The sequence below is a fragment of the Macaca thibetana genome, chromosome 11 (assembly GCF_024542745.1).
Source record: "Macaca thibetana thibetana isolate TM-01 chromosome 11, ASM2454274v1, whole genome shotgun sequence".
Taxonomy (NCBI): Eukaryota; Metazoa; Chordata; class Mammalia; order Primates; family Cercopithecidae; genus Macaca; species Macaca thibetana.
The window spans coordinates 7,156,716-7,170,412 of NC_065588.1; the positions used below are offsets into that span (position 1 = coordinate 7,156,716).

At 46.4% G+C, this 13,697-nt stretch overlaps 2 protein-coding genes across 2 annotated transcripts in view; both read right to left on the reverse strand.

Annotated features, from left to right (window-relative positions):
- Positions 1-7,449, reverse strand: part of LPCAT3 (lysophosphatidylcholine acyltransferase 3) — a 42,358-nt gene extending 34,909 nt beyond the window's left edge. The window contains exon 1 of the mRNA XM_050747545.1: positions 6,794-7,449. Within this exon, the coding sequence (XP_050603502.1) occupies positions 6,794-6,944 (151 nt within the window). The 5' untranslated portion in view covers positions 6,945-7,449. The remainder of the gene's footprint in view (positions 1-6,793) is intronic.
- PHB2 (prohibitin 2) overlaps positions 1-13,697 on the reverse strand; it is an 88,340-nt gene that overhangs the window by 46,362 nt on the left and 28,281 nt on the right. The window lies entirely within an intron of this gene.

Consider the following 13,697-nt stretch of genomic DNA (forward strand, 5'->3'; position numbering starts at 1 on the left):
TAGCTTACCTTTGGTCTCTTTATATTGTGATTCCAGTGCTACCTGAAGAAAGCTTTTTGCACTGAATAATGGATTTTTTTCTGATGGGCCAGACCTGACTTTGGTCCAAAGGGAACTAAACTGCAGGACTTCCTTTGATTTTAAAGGTCGCTAACTTTAGTGATGCTAATTCTGAACCTCTGAGGAATGAATTCTTACCCCCAGCTGCAATTTTTGATCAGTCTAACAGCCAAGCCACCATCATGGCGAAGACTAGGGAACACTCACACTAAGCAGGGTGGCCATCTGCTCCATTTGGCCAGCTCTAGCTTGGGACGCTGAGAGGTGGCTCATATGCTGACTGCATCTCGGTTTAACCACTGAGAGTGAAAAGAGAAAAGGACACCAAGGGCATTTATCTTTTCTACCCCCGCATGCTCCTCCCAATCTCAGTGGTAAAGAGCAGGAACTTGAGTCAGGCAGAACTGAGTGTGACTTTAAGCAAGTTACTCAATCTTTGTACGGCTGACTTTCCTGTCTGTACCAGGAGATCTTAACAGTACTATAATTACTTCACGGGTAACTGGTAGGTTTAGGTGGGGAACTGCCTGTTGACCACTGAGGACAATGTCTGGCACGCAGAAAATCCTTAATAAATGCCAACTATTACTATTATCAAGGGGTAGCAATATTAACATACCCAATCAACATGAATAAGATCCTCTTCTCTGTATAAGCTTTTCCGTGGCATTTCATTCCCTCCCTGAGTCAGTTATGATACCAATACTGTCTCCTAAAACTCTGTCTTTAGCCCATCCAGCTACTCAGGCAGGAGGATGGAGTCTTTTTAAAATTACAACTTTATCCTCCAACTAATAAGTTGCCAAGTCATTCATTCACACATTCACCTATTCGACAAGCATTTATCGAGCCTTTTCTACAAGCCAAGTACTGTGTTAAACTCTGGGTACACTGTGGTAAACAAAACTTCCATGGTTTCTGCCCTCATCTACAAATACATAATTACAAAGTGTGATATATACTTGGAAGGAAATTCCAGTCAGTATGAGAAAGTGTAACAGGGGACATAATTTAACATGAGAGTCAGGGAAGAACTCTCAGAGGAAGATGAAAAGGAGTTTGTCAGGTGACTGAAGGGCACTCCAGGCAGCAGGTGAGCGTGTGCAAAGGCTCTGAGGTAGGGAAGGCTTCATGCCTTTCCTGAGGAACTGAACAAAGGTCATGTGGCTAAAAGGTGGTCAGCTTGCTTGGGACGAGGCAGGGGCTTACCAGCCAGGTATGGAAGCCCCTGAAGGGTTCTGAGCAGGAGAGGCACAGGATCGGATCTCTCTGGCTGCTTTTGGAGAGTGGACTGAGGGGGCAAGAACAGAATTAGAGACCAGTCAGGAGGCTACTCGGGTGCTGCTGGTGACAGATGGCTGGTGGCTGTGGTGATGGAGAATAGATGAATCTGAGACACAATCTAAAGGTTGTATTGATAGGACTGGGTGACTGGGATGCGGGGAGTGAAGAAAGGCAACAAAGCTGATTCTTGGGTTTCAGGCATGAGCAGCTGTGGGGATGACAGTGTCTACAGAATCAGCCTTTCAAAAGGTTCTGGTATTCCTAGAATATGTCACAGGAGATCCCTACTTTCTCCTCTCAGTGCAGTCAGCCTGCCTCCAAGCCATTATAACTTCCTCTCTAGATCACTTCCTTCTCCTTAGTTTGCCTACTACTTGTCTATGCTGACTTCAAAACACCCCAGGCTGTATTATCTTTTTAAATACAGCTCCAGTCATATTATTCCCCATTCAAAAATCTCCAGCGTTCCCTATCACTTATGTGAGTACAAACTTGTGAGTACCTTGGCTTTAAAGGCTTTAAAGGCTCTTTAACCTACAGTTCCAGCCTGATTTTCCATCACTTCTCTAAAGTCCTGTTTTAATCTAACTAGGCTACTTGTTCCTTGGCTGTGTTGCCACATTCACACCTCAGTGCTTCTGCTCATGCTATTCCTTAAGTCTTACTGTCTCATTATGCTGAAACCTTACTCATCTTTCTTTTTTTTTTTTTTTTTTTTTTTTTTTTGAGACGGAGTCTTGCTCTGTCGCCCAGGCTGGGGTGCAGTGGCCGGATCTCAGCTCACTGCAAGCTCCACCTCCCGGGTTTACGCCATTCTCCTGCCTCAGCCTCCTGAGTAGCTGGGACTACAGGCGCCCGCCACCTCGCCCGGCTAGTTTTTTGTATTTTTTAGTAGAGATGGGGTTTCACCGTGTTAGCCAGGATGGTCTCGATCTCCTGACCTCGTGATCCACCCGTCTCGGCCTCCCAAAGTGCTGGGATTACAGGCTTGAGCCACCGCGCCCGGCCCTTACTCATCTTTCAATGAAATGTTCCATCTTTAAATCTCATAAAGCTCTGTACCTCTCTTATGGCACTTAAAATTTATTGGGGTCATTAGTGTACTTATGCCCATTTCTTGTACCCTAACAGACCATAATACCTTTGAGTGCAGGGCTCCATGACTCATACTACACCCACAGCTCTTGCCCTTGCAAGGTTAAGAATACTGCTTTACCGTAGTAGGTGCATGTTACTAAATGTATTTGAATAATTCATGGTATCAGTTACATTAAGGAGTGATGAGATCCAAGTTGTTGAAGGGGAGATGTTTTCTGGTAGTATTTGCCAGCACCAGGGCTCATGGCAAAATTCCTCTTCAGGATCCTTCCATCAAACTCCTTGCAATCATACACACAACACAAACATAAACACACTCCATTTATAGTCTTCTGACTGCTCAAAATACTCCAGTGCAGCAGTCCACGTAAACTTACTTTTTCTTTGAAGTATTGAATATTAAAAATTGGAGCCTCGGCTGGGCGTGGTGGCTCACACTGATAATTCCAGCACTTTGGGAGGCAGGTGGATCACGAGGTCAGGAGATTGAGACCATCCTAGCTAACATGGTGAAACTCCGCCTCTTCTAAAAATACAAAAATTAGCCGGGTGTGGTGGCGTGTGCATGTAGTCCCAGCTACTTGTGAGGCTGAGGCAGGAGAATCACTTGAACCTGGGAGGCAGAGACTGCAGTGAGCCGAGATCACGCCACTGCACTCCAGTGTGGGTGACAGAGCGAGACTCCGTCTCAAAAAAAAAAAAACTGCAGGCCTCTAACTCAAAATTTTTCAAACTGTTATAACTCATTAATAAGCCATGAAATCAACTTAGTGAGTTATGATTAAGGGAAAGTATTCTTTCCTGAAACTTGTTTCAAATACGTGTATACATATACATGTCTGTGTGTTCTGGGTCACAATGCAAAACATATTTCTTACGATGGGTCTTAGTCAAAAAGGTTTGAAAGCTAGTGCTTTAATGCTCTGCATTTCACCCCAAGATCAGCACACAGAACTGACGTAACAAAAGAAAGATGTTAGGAAAATAGTAATTAGACTAGCTGATTAAAACGTATATTTTAAAATGTGAATGATATAGCTAACTCTTCCCTTGGGGTATTTGCATTTAGGGAGGTGTTTTTAACCTGAATTCATCTAATCAGGAAAGTGAACGGGAAATCATTTTGAACTACAGGCTTCTTGGTGCCTCCAGCAAGGATTTCCTCCAGTAGCCCAGTTCCCTGGGAGAGCTGGGTTCAAGAACCAGGAACTCCACTGCTGAAAGTCTACTGGTTTCTAGGTTACAATACACAGAAGTGGTAATAACCTTTTGTAAGGGAAACATATTTACAACGAAAATGCACTCCTACCACGCACACAGCAAGCTTAATCAATTTATATTTACATATATGTATTTAACCTATGCCTACTAGGAATACAATCCTACCTGTCCACATGAATGAGCTATACCTGATAGGAGGCAAGCTGAAGCCCCAAGTTGAGCTAAAAATGAGAAATACTATGAGTTACTGAAGGCAACAGTGTATGTGAGACAGGAAGGGAGGGTGTGGGAAATGGTAGAATGAGCAAGGGGGCTCCAGAGTGTGGTAGATGCATTACACCAAGTGCTTATTACTTTGAGGATTGGTGGTAATGAGAGAAGATGAGAGAAGGAGTGGGATACGGAGAAAACAATTTCCTAGTCAGCTGTATGCCCCATGACAGTACACAGCAACAGCCCAGCAGGAGTGCACAGGCAGGTTATGTCAACACACAAAAGTTGAATTCCAAGTCCTAATTCCAGCCCTAACTCCATTTAACAGATTGCCCCTTATAACTGGTTGCTACTTGTGTTACATTCTCAATTTATTGTTGAGAACCAACAGTTTCCTAACTAATTACTAATAGTAAGACTATTTTTTTTTTTTTTTGAGACAGGGTCTTGCTCTATCCTTCAGGCTGGAGTGCAGTGGTGCCATGGCTCACTGTAGCCTCAAACTCCCAGGCCCAAGTGATCCTCCCACCTCAACCTCGGGAGTAGCTGGGACCACAGGCATGGCATGAGCCACCATGCCTACCTCATTTTTTTTTTTTTTGAGACGTAGTCTGGCTCTGTTGCCCCGGCTGGAATGCAGTGGCACGATCTCAGCTCACTGCAAGCTCCTCCTCCCGGGTTCATGCCATTTTCCTGCCTCAGCCTCCCCAGCAGCTGGGACTACAGGTGCCTGCCACCACGCCCGGCTAATTTTTTGTATTTTTAGTAGAGACGGGGTTTCACCGTGTTAGCCAGGATGGTCTCAATCTCCTGACCTCCTGATCTGTCCACCTCAGCCTCCCAAAGTGCTGGGATTACAGGCGTGAGCCACTGCACCCCGCTGCCTACCTCATTTTTTTATTAATTTTATTTTTTTTTTTGGAGACAGAGTCTCGCTGTGTCACCCAGGCTGGGGTGCAGTGGTGCTAACTTGGCTCACTGCAACCTCCACCTCCTGAGTTCAAGTGATTCTCCTGCCTCAGCCTCCCAAGTAACTGGGATTACAGGTGCCCACCATCACGCCCAGCTAATTTTTGTATTTTTAGTAGAGACAGGGTTTCACCATGTTGGCCGGGCTGGTCTCGAACTCCTGACCTCAAGCGATCTGCTCGCCTTGGCCTCCCAAAATGCCGGGATTATAGGCATGAGCCCCTGCACCTGCACCTGGCCTAATTTTTTTTTATTTTTTTGCAGAGACAAATAAAATGTTGCCCAGGCTGGCCTCAAGTGACTCTCCCACCTCGGCCTCCCAAAGTGTTGAGATTATAAGCATAAGCCACTGAGTCCTGTCAAATGTAAACACTAGTCGCCAATTACAACGTCAACAAATAACTGGGTCAGAAACAAGGATGAAAGAGTAGGAAGTTCAAAGCTGGTGTAGTGCAAATAACCCTAGACTGGGGTGCTGATAAATCTGGGTGATGTCTAGGTGACACTGAGCAGATTGCAAAACCCCAGTTCCATTCCATCTTTAAAATCTTACAATTCTACAGAGGAAGAAAAAGGTGATCTTTATTTGGAAGAAAGGAAGATCTTGGTTTGATATGTAATAGGCAAATAACAATGCTATTAGGCTAGGTTGTTTAAATATGAATTAATGCCTATCCCATTATCTAGATTGGGTTAACACCCTCTGGTGATATTATATGTCAGTGCTTCTACTGGATAAACGCCAAACTTCTCTCTGGCATTTAAGGCTTTTCCTGCCCAACTTTATCTCAGACTTCTCATGGTTCAGACCTCTAACCCTCTGCTCTAGCCCCAGTCCTGTTTCCTAATCACCACTTACAGCTTTTGCTTAATCCTTCCCACCCACCCTCTCCTAAAGTTCCATAACCTTCATAGAACGTTCCAACTGCTTAAATTTTATGTATATATATGTACAGGTACTTCCCAATCTTGGCCTTTCTACAGGACTTTATAGCAATCCTATGTGGTAAGCACTGTTGTCCTCATTTCATAGATAAGGAAATTAGGCCCCAGAAGGTTTTGTGGCCTGCCTAGGGTCCTTCAGTTTCTGAGCAGCAACAAGGCTGGGTGTGATTTGTTTGCCTTCATAGCCCATACTTTTTTCCATTGTACTATGCTGCCTCCATGTATTAAACCATGGAGTGAGGATGCGGTAAAAAAGCCTATAAACCAGTTGTAATGCAGCTTGTTGTGGCATAAATTCAGATACACCACATCCTTTGAACCACACGTGTAATAAACGCTTGGAATAGTATGGATCGATTTTAAGGAGGTTGTTAGTCCTGTTTCCCAAGTCCATCATTAAAATGATATTCCAGGGTAAATGACAGGTAGGTGGCTTGGAAAATAAAAAAAAGCAACATGGCATAAGAAGAAAATAGTAGGAACGGGACAGAAAAGAGACGAAAGTATAATACAAGCTGGCAATAAACAAAACAGACACTAAGAATATGAAATATGGAATATGGGGCTGAAAAGGACGAAAGGGCTAAAATTCCTAAGTTAGGGGCCCTATGCCTACCGATAAGATGCGCGCGTGTGCGGGGTGGTTATTAATGACAGAGCAGGACACATGGCCAGACAGTGGAACTCAACAGAGCGACAAATAAAGACAGGTCGTGGGAGCACGGGTAGAGCCTGGCACAAGAGGGCGGGGGCCCGACTGAGGGGCCAGAGGGCATGGCAGGGGTTGAAGAGAAAGGTGAAGAGGTTCAGAGGGCACAGCTCCCCAGACTCGAGACAGGACTTCTGTCTTCCCTCAATAGCTGTTGGTGTGCTTCAGGATTCACACCCGCACCCGGCACAGCCCTCCCGGGTGGCTCCGGGAAGAGAGGGCGGTCCTGTCCCCATTCCTCCCCTACTCCCCGGGGACTCCGCGAGGGGCGGAGGGAGGCAGGAGGGTCCTTACCCAGGAAGATGGAGATGATCAGCCGCAGCGCCTGTTCTGACGCGCCCAGGGACGTCGCCAACTTGTTAAGGCTCAGCTCCTGGAAACCCGACTGCAGAACCCCCGCCAGCGCCACCACAGTCCCCTCGTCCCCCTCCGCTGAGGACGCCATCTTAACTCCGGGCGCCCCACAGGGACCCCCCAGCTCCGCGCGCCCCGAATGCAGGCAAAACGCTATCGCTTCACCCCCAATTCCGGCTCGGGGCCCGCCCACGGCGTGCGCATTGGCTAGAGGCCCGCCCCGCGGCGCCAGCTCACCCCGTTATTGGCCGACCCGCGCAGAGGGCGGGGCCTAGAGCGGCAAGGTAGGAAGAGGGCGGGTCTGAAGGTTTGTAAGGCAAAGGTGACTCCTGCCGAGAATGCACACGGTGGAGGCCTAGGGCTGGGCGGGGCTTGGCGTCGGGACCCAGAGCTGCCATTGGAAAGGTCTGAGCCCGTGGCCCGGCGACCGTTCAACTCCGTTCGAAGTGCTCCCGGGAGGAGTCCTCCCGGGCGAGCAACCGGCCGGCCGTTCGCTGCCTTCCCATTGGCTGAGGCGGGAGCAGGCGAGAGTCTGGGCGCGGGGGGACGGCCCGCGCGCGAGGTTACTCCCGGTCGCCGGCGCTGAGGTTACTGGGGCATGTAACGGGGAGGCGGGAACGCCCGCGCCGCCTCGCGCGCGCCCCCTAACGGCCCCTCCCGGCCCATTCTTAAATTCTTAGGCTGTTAAAGTCGCCTTCACTCCCCGAGGTTCAGTGGAAAGCCCAGTGCCCCAGGAGCAGTCATTGCTCCTTTTATTTCCTGTATCCCTTTTCCATGCAATTTCGTGTAGTAAAACGTGATCTTCCCCCGAGAGGCGATGAAATTAAGAAATGCATATTTAACACTTATTATTTTAATTAAAAATTCAAATAGTTTTGCACTAATACATGTTTATGATAAAAGTTCTAACAGTATAGTAATGTAAAACAGCAGAGTCCTATCTCCAGGTCCTGCTTTCCATTCTCACTTCCTACAGGTAATCCTGTTAAGATTACGCCCCAGGGCGGGCGCAGTGGCTCAAGCCTGTAATCCCAGCACTTTGGGAGGCGGAGGCGGGCGGATCACGAGGTTAGGAGATCGAGACCATCCTGGCTAACACGGTGAAACCCTGTCTCTACTAAAAATGCAAAACATTAGCCGGGCGTGGTGGCGGGCGCCTGTAGTCCCAGCTACGCGGGAGGCTGAGGCAGGAGAATGGCGTGAACCCGGGAGGCAGAGCTTGTAGTGAGCCGAGATCGCGCCACTGCACTCCAGCCTGGGCGACAGAGCGAGACTCTGTCTCAAAAAAAGAAAAAGAAAAAATTTCTGTCCAGCACTTACCATGTGCCAGGGACTGTGCTGGGCTTGGGAATAGAATCAGGAGCCCAGAACCACGGTGGGAGGGTGCACAAATAATAGCATCAATGAACGTGTTATTGCAAGTGAGGGTAAGTGCTCTGAAGGAAAAGGTCAAGCAAGGTTCTGTGAGAGTATGTAACAAAGGAATACTACGAGTTTCTTGCAATAACTCTTAGTTACAATAATTTGTGGCGCATTCTTGTAAAATTACAGCTTATACTTTTACAGCATTTGCACTTTATAAAGCACTTTTATCCGTATTATTTCACTTGCTTTGACTGTGCAATAGAATATTTATTATGATGATGTCCTCTTACAGAGGCTTGGAAAAATTAAGAACCCGGGTAAGTTCCTTTACAAGTAAGCGGCAGACAGAATTTAAACAAAGGTCTGTCAAATTCCCTACTCCTACTCCCTTTTTGGGCAAAATTTTAAAAAACGAAATATTTCATTCACACAGAAAAGTAGAGAATAATATAACTTCCCCAGGTTAAGAAAAAAAATCACCTATACATTTGAAAAGCTGGTATATCCCTTCCTGAGGGCATTTCCCTCTTTCTTTTCTCAGAGGTCACCACTTTGCTGACTTTGGTATTTATCAATCCCATGCCTATTTTAATACTTTACATACAGCATATATCCAGAAAGGAAAATTAGTATAGTTTTGCATGCCTTATATTGGCCGGGCACAGTGGTTCATGCCTGTAATCCTAGCACTTAGGGAGGTTGAGGCAGGAAGATTGCTTGAGCCCAGGAGTTGGAGACCAGCCTGGGCAACACAGACAGACCCTGTCTCTACAAAAAAAAAATTTTAGACGGGCATGGTGGCACGTGCCTGTAGTCCCAGCTACTCAGGAAGCTAAGGTGGGAGGATCACTTTGAGCCTGGGAGGTTGAGGCTGTAGTGAGCCGTGATCATGACACTACACTCCAACCTGCGAGACAGAGTGAGACTCTGTCTTGCAAAGAAACCAAAAATTATATATATAGGCCAGGCGCAGTGGCTCACGCCTGTAATCCCAGCACTTTGGGAGACCGAGGTGGGTGGATCACCTGAGGTCAGGAGTTAGAGGCCAGCTTGGCCAACATGGTGAAACCCTGTCTCTACTAAAAATACAAAAAAATTAGCCAGGCGTGGTGTTGGGCGCCTGCAATCCCAGCTACTTGGGAGGCTGAGGCACGAGAATCACTTGAACCCGGGAGGTGGAGGTTGTAGTGAGCCGAAACCGTGCCATTGCACTCCAGCCTGGGCAACAAGAACAAAACTGTGTCTCAGAAAAAAAGCTGGGCACGGTGGCTCACCCCTGTAATCTCAGCATTTTGGGAGGCTGAGGCAGGCGGATCACCTGAGATCAGGAGTTCGAAACCAGCCCAGCCAACATGATGAAACCCCGACTCTACTAAAAATACAAAAATTAGCCAAACGCAGTGGTGGGTGCCTGTAATCCTAGCTACTTGGTTGGCTGAGGCAGGAGAACTGCTTAAACCTGGGAGGTGGAGGTTGCAGTGAGCTGAGACCGTGCCATTGTACTCCAGCCTGTGCGACAGAGCAAGACTCTGTCTCAAAAAAAAAGAAAAAAAAAAAAGAAAGAAAATTATATATGTATTTATAACTTCAGTAAAGCCTAAACATATAGTGTTTATAGAGTCCAACTAAACTGCCTTTACAAAATTATGACAGTAAGAGAAATCTGATATAGTTGACTTCATCTTGCTTTTTTTGAGACAGTCTTGCTATGTCACCCAGGCTGGAGTGCAGGAGCATGGTCTTAGCTCACTGCAACCTCTGCCTCCCAGGTTCAAGCAATTCTTGTGCCTCAGCCTCCCAAGAAGCTGGGATTACAGGCATGCACCACCATGCCCAACTAATTTTTGTATTTTTAGTAGAGATGGGGTTTCGCCATGTTGGTCAGGCTAGTCTTGAACTCCTGGCCTCAAGTGATCTGCCTGCCTCAGCCTCCCCAAGTGCTGCGATTAACACGTGTGAGCACTATGCCCAACCTCCCTCATGCTTTTAACCTCCAAGCTATCTTTGGTCATTCCTGGGCATAAACCAAACTGACTTTGGGAGAAATGTAGTTTATAGTTAACCTTAAAGCAGGGATAATAGCCCGTCCCCAAACTAAGCCACCTTTGTAAAACTAGTGAAAGGCCACCAGGTTAAGCTTATGGAAGGGGCCTGAATTCTGCTAAAACGTAGGCATAATTAAGTGATTCCCAACCATTGTTCAGGAGGTCACCAGATTTGTAACTTCCCCAATTATGCATCTAGATAACATCATGTTGTAGAATTTAAGGTTGACCTTTTAGGATGTCTTTTCAGATTTTGGCATTTCTGCAAACGCCAGCTGGACTCATGACTCAACCAGTCCTATGGACCCCATCCAGAGGTGGAATCAGGGCATGAGGATCATTTGCCATACCGCTCTGATTGCATCCCCAACAAACCAGCAGCACTTATACCGTAGGCCCCTGCCCACCAAACTGTCTTTGAAAAATCCTAGCCTCTAGATTTTCAGGGAGATTGATTTGAGTAATAGCTTCATGTACCATGTGGCATGGTCAGCCTTGCATCAATTAAACTCTTCCTCTAATGCAATGCCATGGTCTCAGTGAATTGATTTTGTGTGTGCAGAGGGCAGGAAGAGGCCCACTGGGCAATCACACAGGATAGTGTATGGCAGTGTCCTAGGCCCTCACATTCATTCTCACACTCTTCACACTCACGACTCACCCAGAACAATTGTGAGTCCTGCAAGCTCCATTCAGGTAAATGGCCTATACAAGTGTACCATTTTTAAATTTATTTTATTTTATTTTTTATTTTTATTCAGACGGAGTTTCGCTCTTGTTGCCCAGGCTGGAGGGCAATGGCATGATCTTGGCTCACTGCAACCTCCGCCTCCTGGGTTCAAGTGATTCTCCTGCCTAAGCCTCCCGAGTAGCTGGGATTACAGGCACGCACCACCACGCCTGGCTAATTTTGTATTTTTAGTAGAGATGGTTTCTCAATGTTGTTCAGGCTTGTCTCGAACTCCCGACCTCAGGTGATCCGCCCGCCTTCCGAAGTGCTGGGATTACAGGCGTGAGCCACCGCGCCCGGCCTTTTTAATCTTTTATACCATATTTTTACTGTACCTTTTCTATGTTTAGATGTGTTTAGATACACACAAATAGTTATCATTATAATTGTATTATAATTGTAATACACAATATTCATTATAATAACATGCTGTGCAAGTTTTTAGCCGAGGAGCAATAGGCTATACCCTTGTAAACTAAAGTAAAATTCGAAGCCCCCACTAACTGACCGAATGGACCCTCTCCTGGCAAAGCGGACCCCAGAGTAACCTTGAAAACTGAGTTATTGGTCGTGATGGGATGAGGCCAGGCATGCCTCCTTATGCTCATTGTTCAGGAGGTCACCAGATTTGTAACTTCCCTCCTTAACCCGTTTAGGTTTTCTAACCTAAGGGCTAAACAGAAACTAGCTCTTTCAAAAGACTCTACCAGTGATATCAACCAACTGTCTCATATTGTCCCCTCCTTTTATGTCTGATAAGAGAGCTTTGAATACGAAGTGGTTCTGACCAGTCTACAGAGAGTGCAGTGAGGGTTTTCCTGTTCTCTGCTTCACCTTTTGATGCCAGAGGGCCAAAAACTCTGCCCTTAGAGCATCCTAATGCCACATTTTTCAACATGGGGTCCGTGGAGAAGCATGAAGCTCAATTGCACATGAGTATGTTTATCCTTTCGTAAAACTCATCACTCCTATAACGTACTAAATACGTACATTTGGCCACCCCACTCAGCATAAATTTCTCTTCCCTTTGGCCCTCCCTTGAAGTGTCTGTTTCTGGCTTCTGGCTGGAGGCTATGCTTCTTGGCCTATCAGAATGGCCACCCTGTAGGCTTACAACCCTTTATGATAAATAAAGCCCTCTTTTTTATATTTATGAACCTCATCACCCTGATGAAGCTGGGGACATTGAGCCCCTAAATTCTGATGGATCTTTTTTGCCAGTGAAAGAGGTTTCCCCATCCCTGGTGGAAGCATCCCATCTGAGAGGACTAACCCTGCATTGCCTAAGAAACTGTAATGGTTTCCATGCAGTTGCCATGCAGGACAAAGCTGACGCTCCCCAGGACCCTTCCCCACCTACCCTCTTTGCTTCTAGACCTGTAACTAGACTCAAATCCCAGCAGGCCCCTAAGGTGAGGGACAAAGTGTGACCCATGAGGAAGTGTGCGACACTCCAAAAGAATAGCTTAAGATGTCTAATTTATACAGACAAAAATTTTGGGAACATGTATGGGAATGGATATCGAAGGCATGGGATAATGGAAGGAACATAAAACTGGATCTGGCCAAATTTATTTATATGGTCTTACTAAATAGAGGTTCTACATTTAATATTGCAACTCAGAGAGTTAGGAAGAGCTCTAACAATTTGTCTAGCTATTTGGCTGAGACATGGATCAAAGGTGGGTCATAATGAGTAAATCAGAAATTCCAAACCTGCCTTGGTTTAATGTAGAGGAAGATACATAAAGGCTTAGGAAGATTGAAAATGTAGAGGGATTGTCATTTAAGAACTATTCACCCACACTGGAAGGATCCAGAAGACATGTCTTTCACCATTATTGTAAGAAATAAATTTGTGGCTGGGCATGGAGGGTGATGCCTGTTATCCCAGCACTTTGTGAAGTCCAGGTGGAGAAGAGCTTGAGGCTAGGAGTTCAAGAGTAGCCTGGGGAGCATAGTGAGACTCTCTCTCTACAAAAATTAAAAGAACAAAACAGGGCCGGGTGTAGTGACTCATGCCTGTGATCGGCACTTTGGGGGGCCGAGTTGGGTGGATCACCTGAGGTCAAGAGTTCAAGACCAGCCTGACCAACATGGTGAAATCCCTTCTCTACAAAAATACAAAAAAAAAAAAAAAAACCCCCAAAAAACCTAGCCAGGCATGATGGCAGGCGCCTGTAGTCCCAGCTACTTGGGAGGCTGAGGCAGAAGAATAGTTTGAACCCGGGAGGCAGTGGTTGCAGTGAGCCGAGATTGCACCATTGCACTCCAGCCTAAGCGACAGAGCGAGACTCCGTATCAAAATAAATAAATAACGCAAAACAGCTGGGCATGGCTGTGTGAACCCCAAATATCTGAGGTGGTCTCAGTTAATTTAGAAAATTTATTTTGCTAAGGTTGAGGATGCGAACCCGTGACACAGCCTCAGGAAGTCCTGACGACATGTGCCCAACGTGGTCAGGGCACAGCTTGGTTTTATACATCTTAGGGAGACATGAGAACCAGTATATATAAGAAGTACATTGGTTCTCTCCAGAAAAGTGGGGATAGCTCAAAGCAGGGAGAGGGCTACCAGGTCACAGGTAGGTAAGAGACAAATGGTTGCATTCTTTTGAGTTTATGATAGGCCTTTCCAAAAGAGGCAATCAGATATGCATCTATCTCCATGAGCAGAGGAATGACTTTGAATAGAATGGGAGGC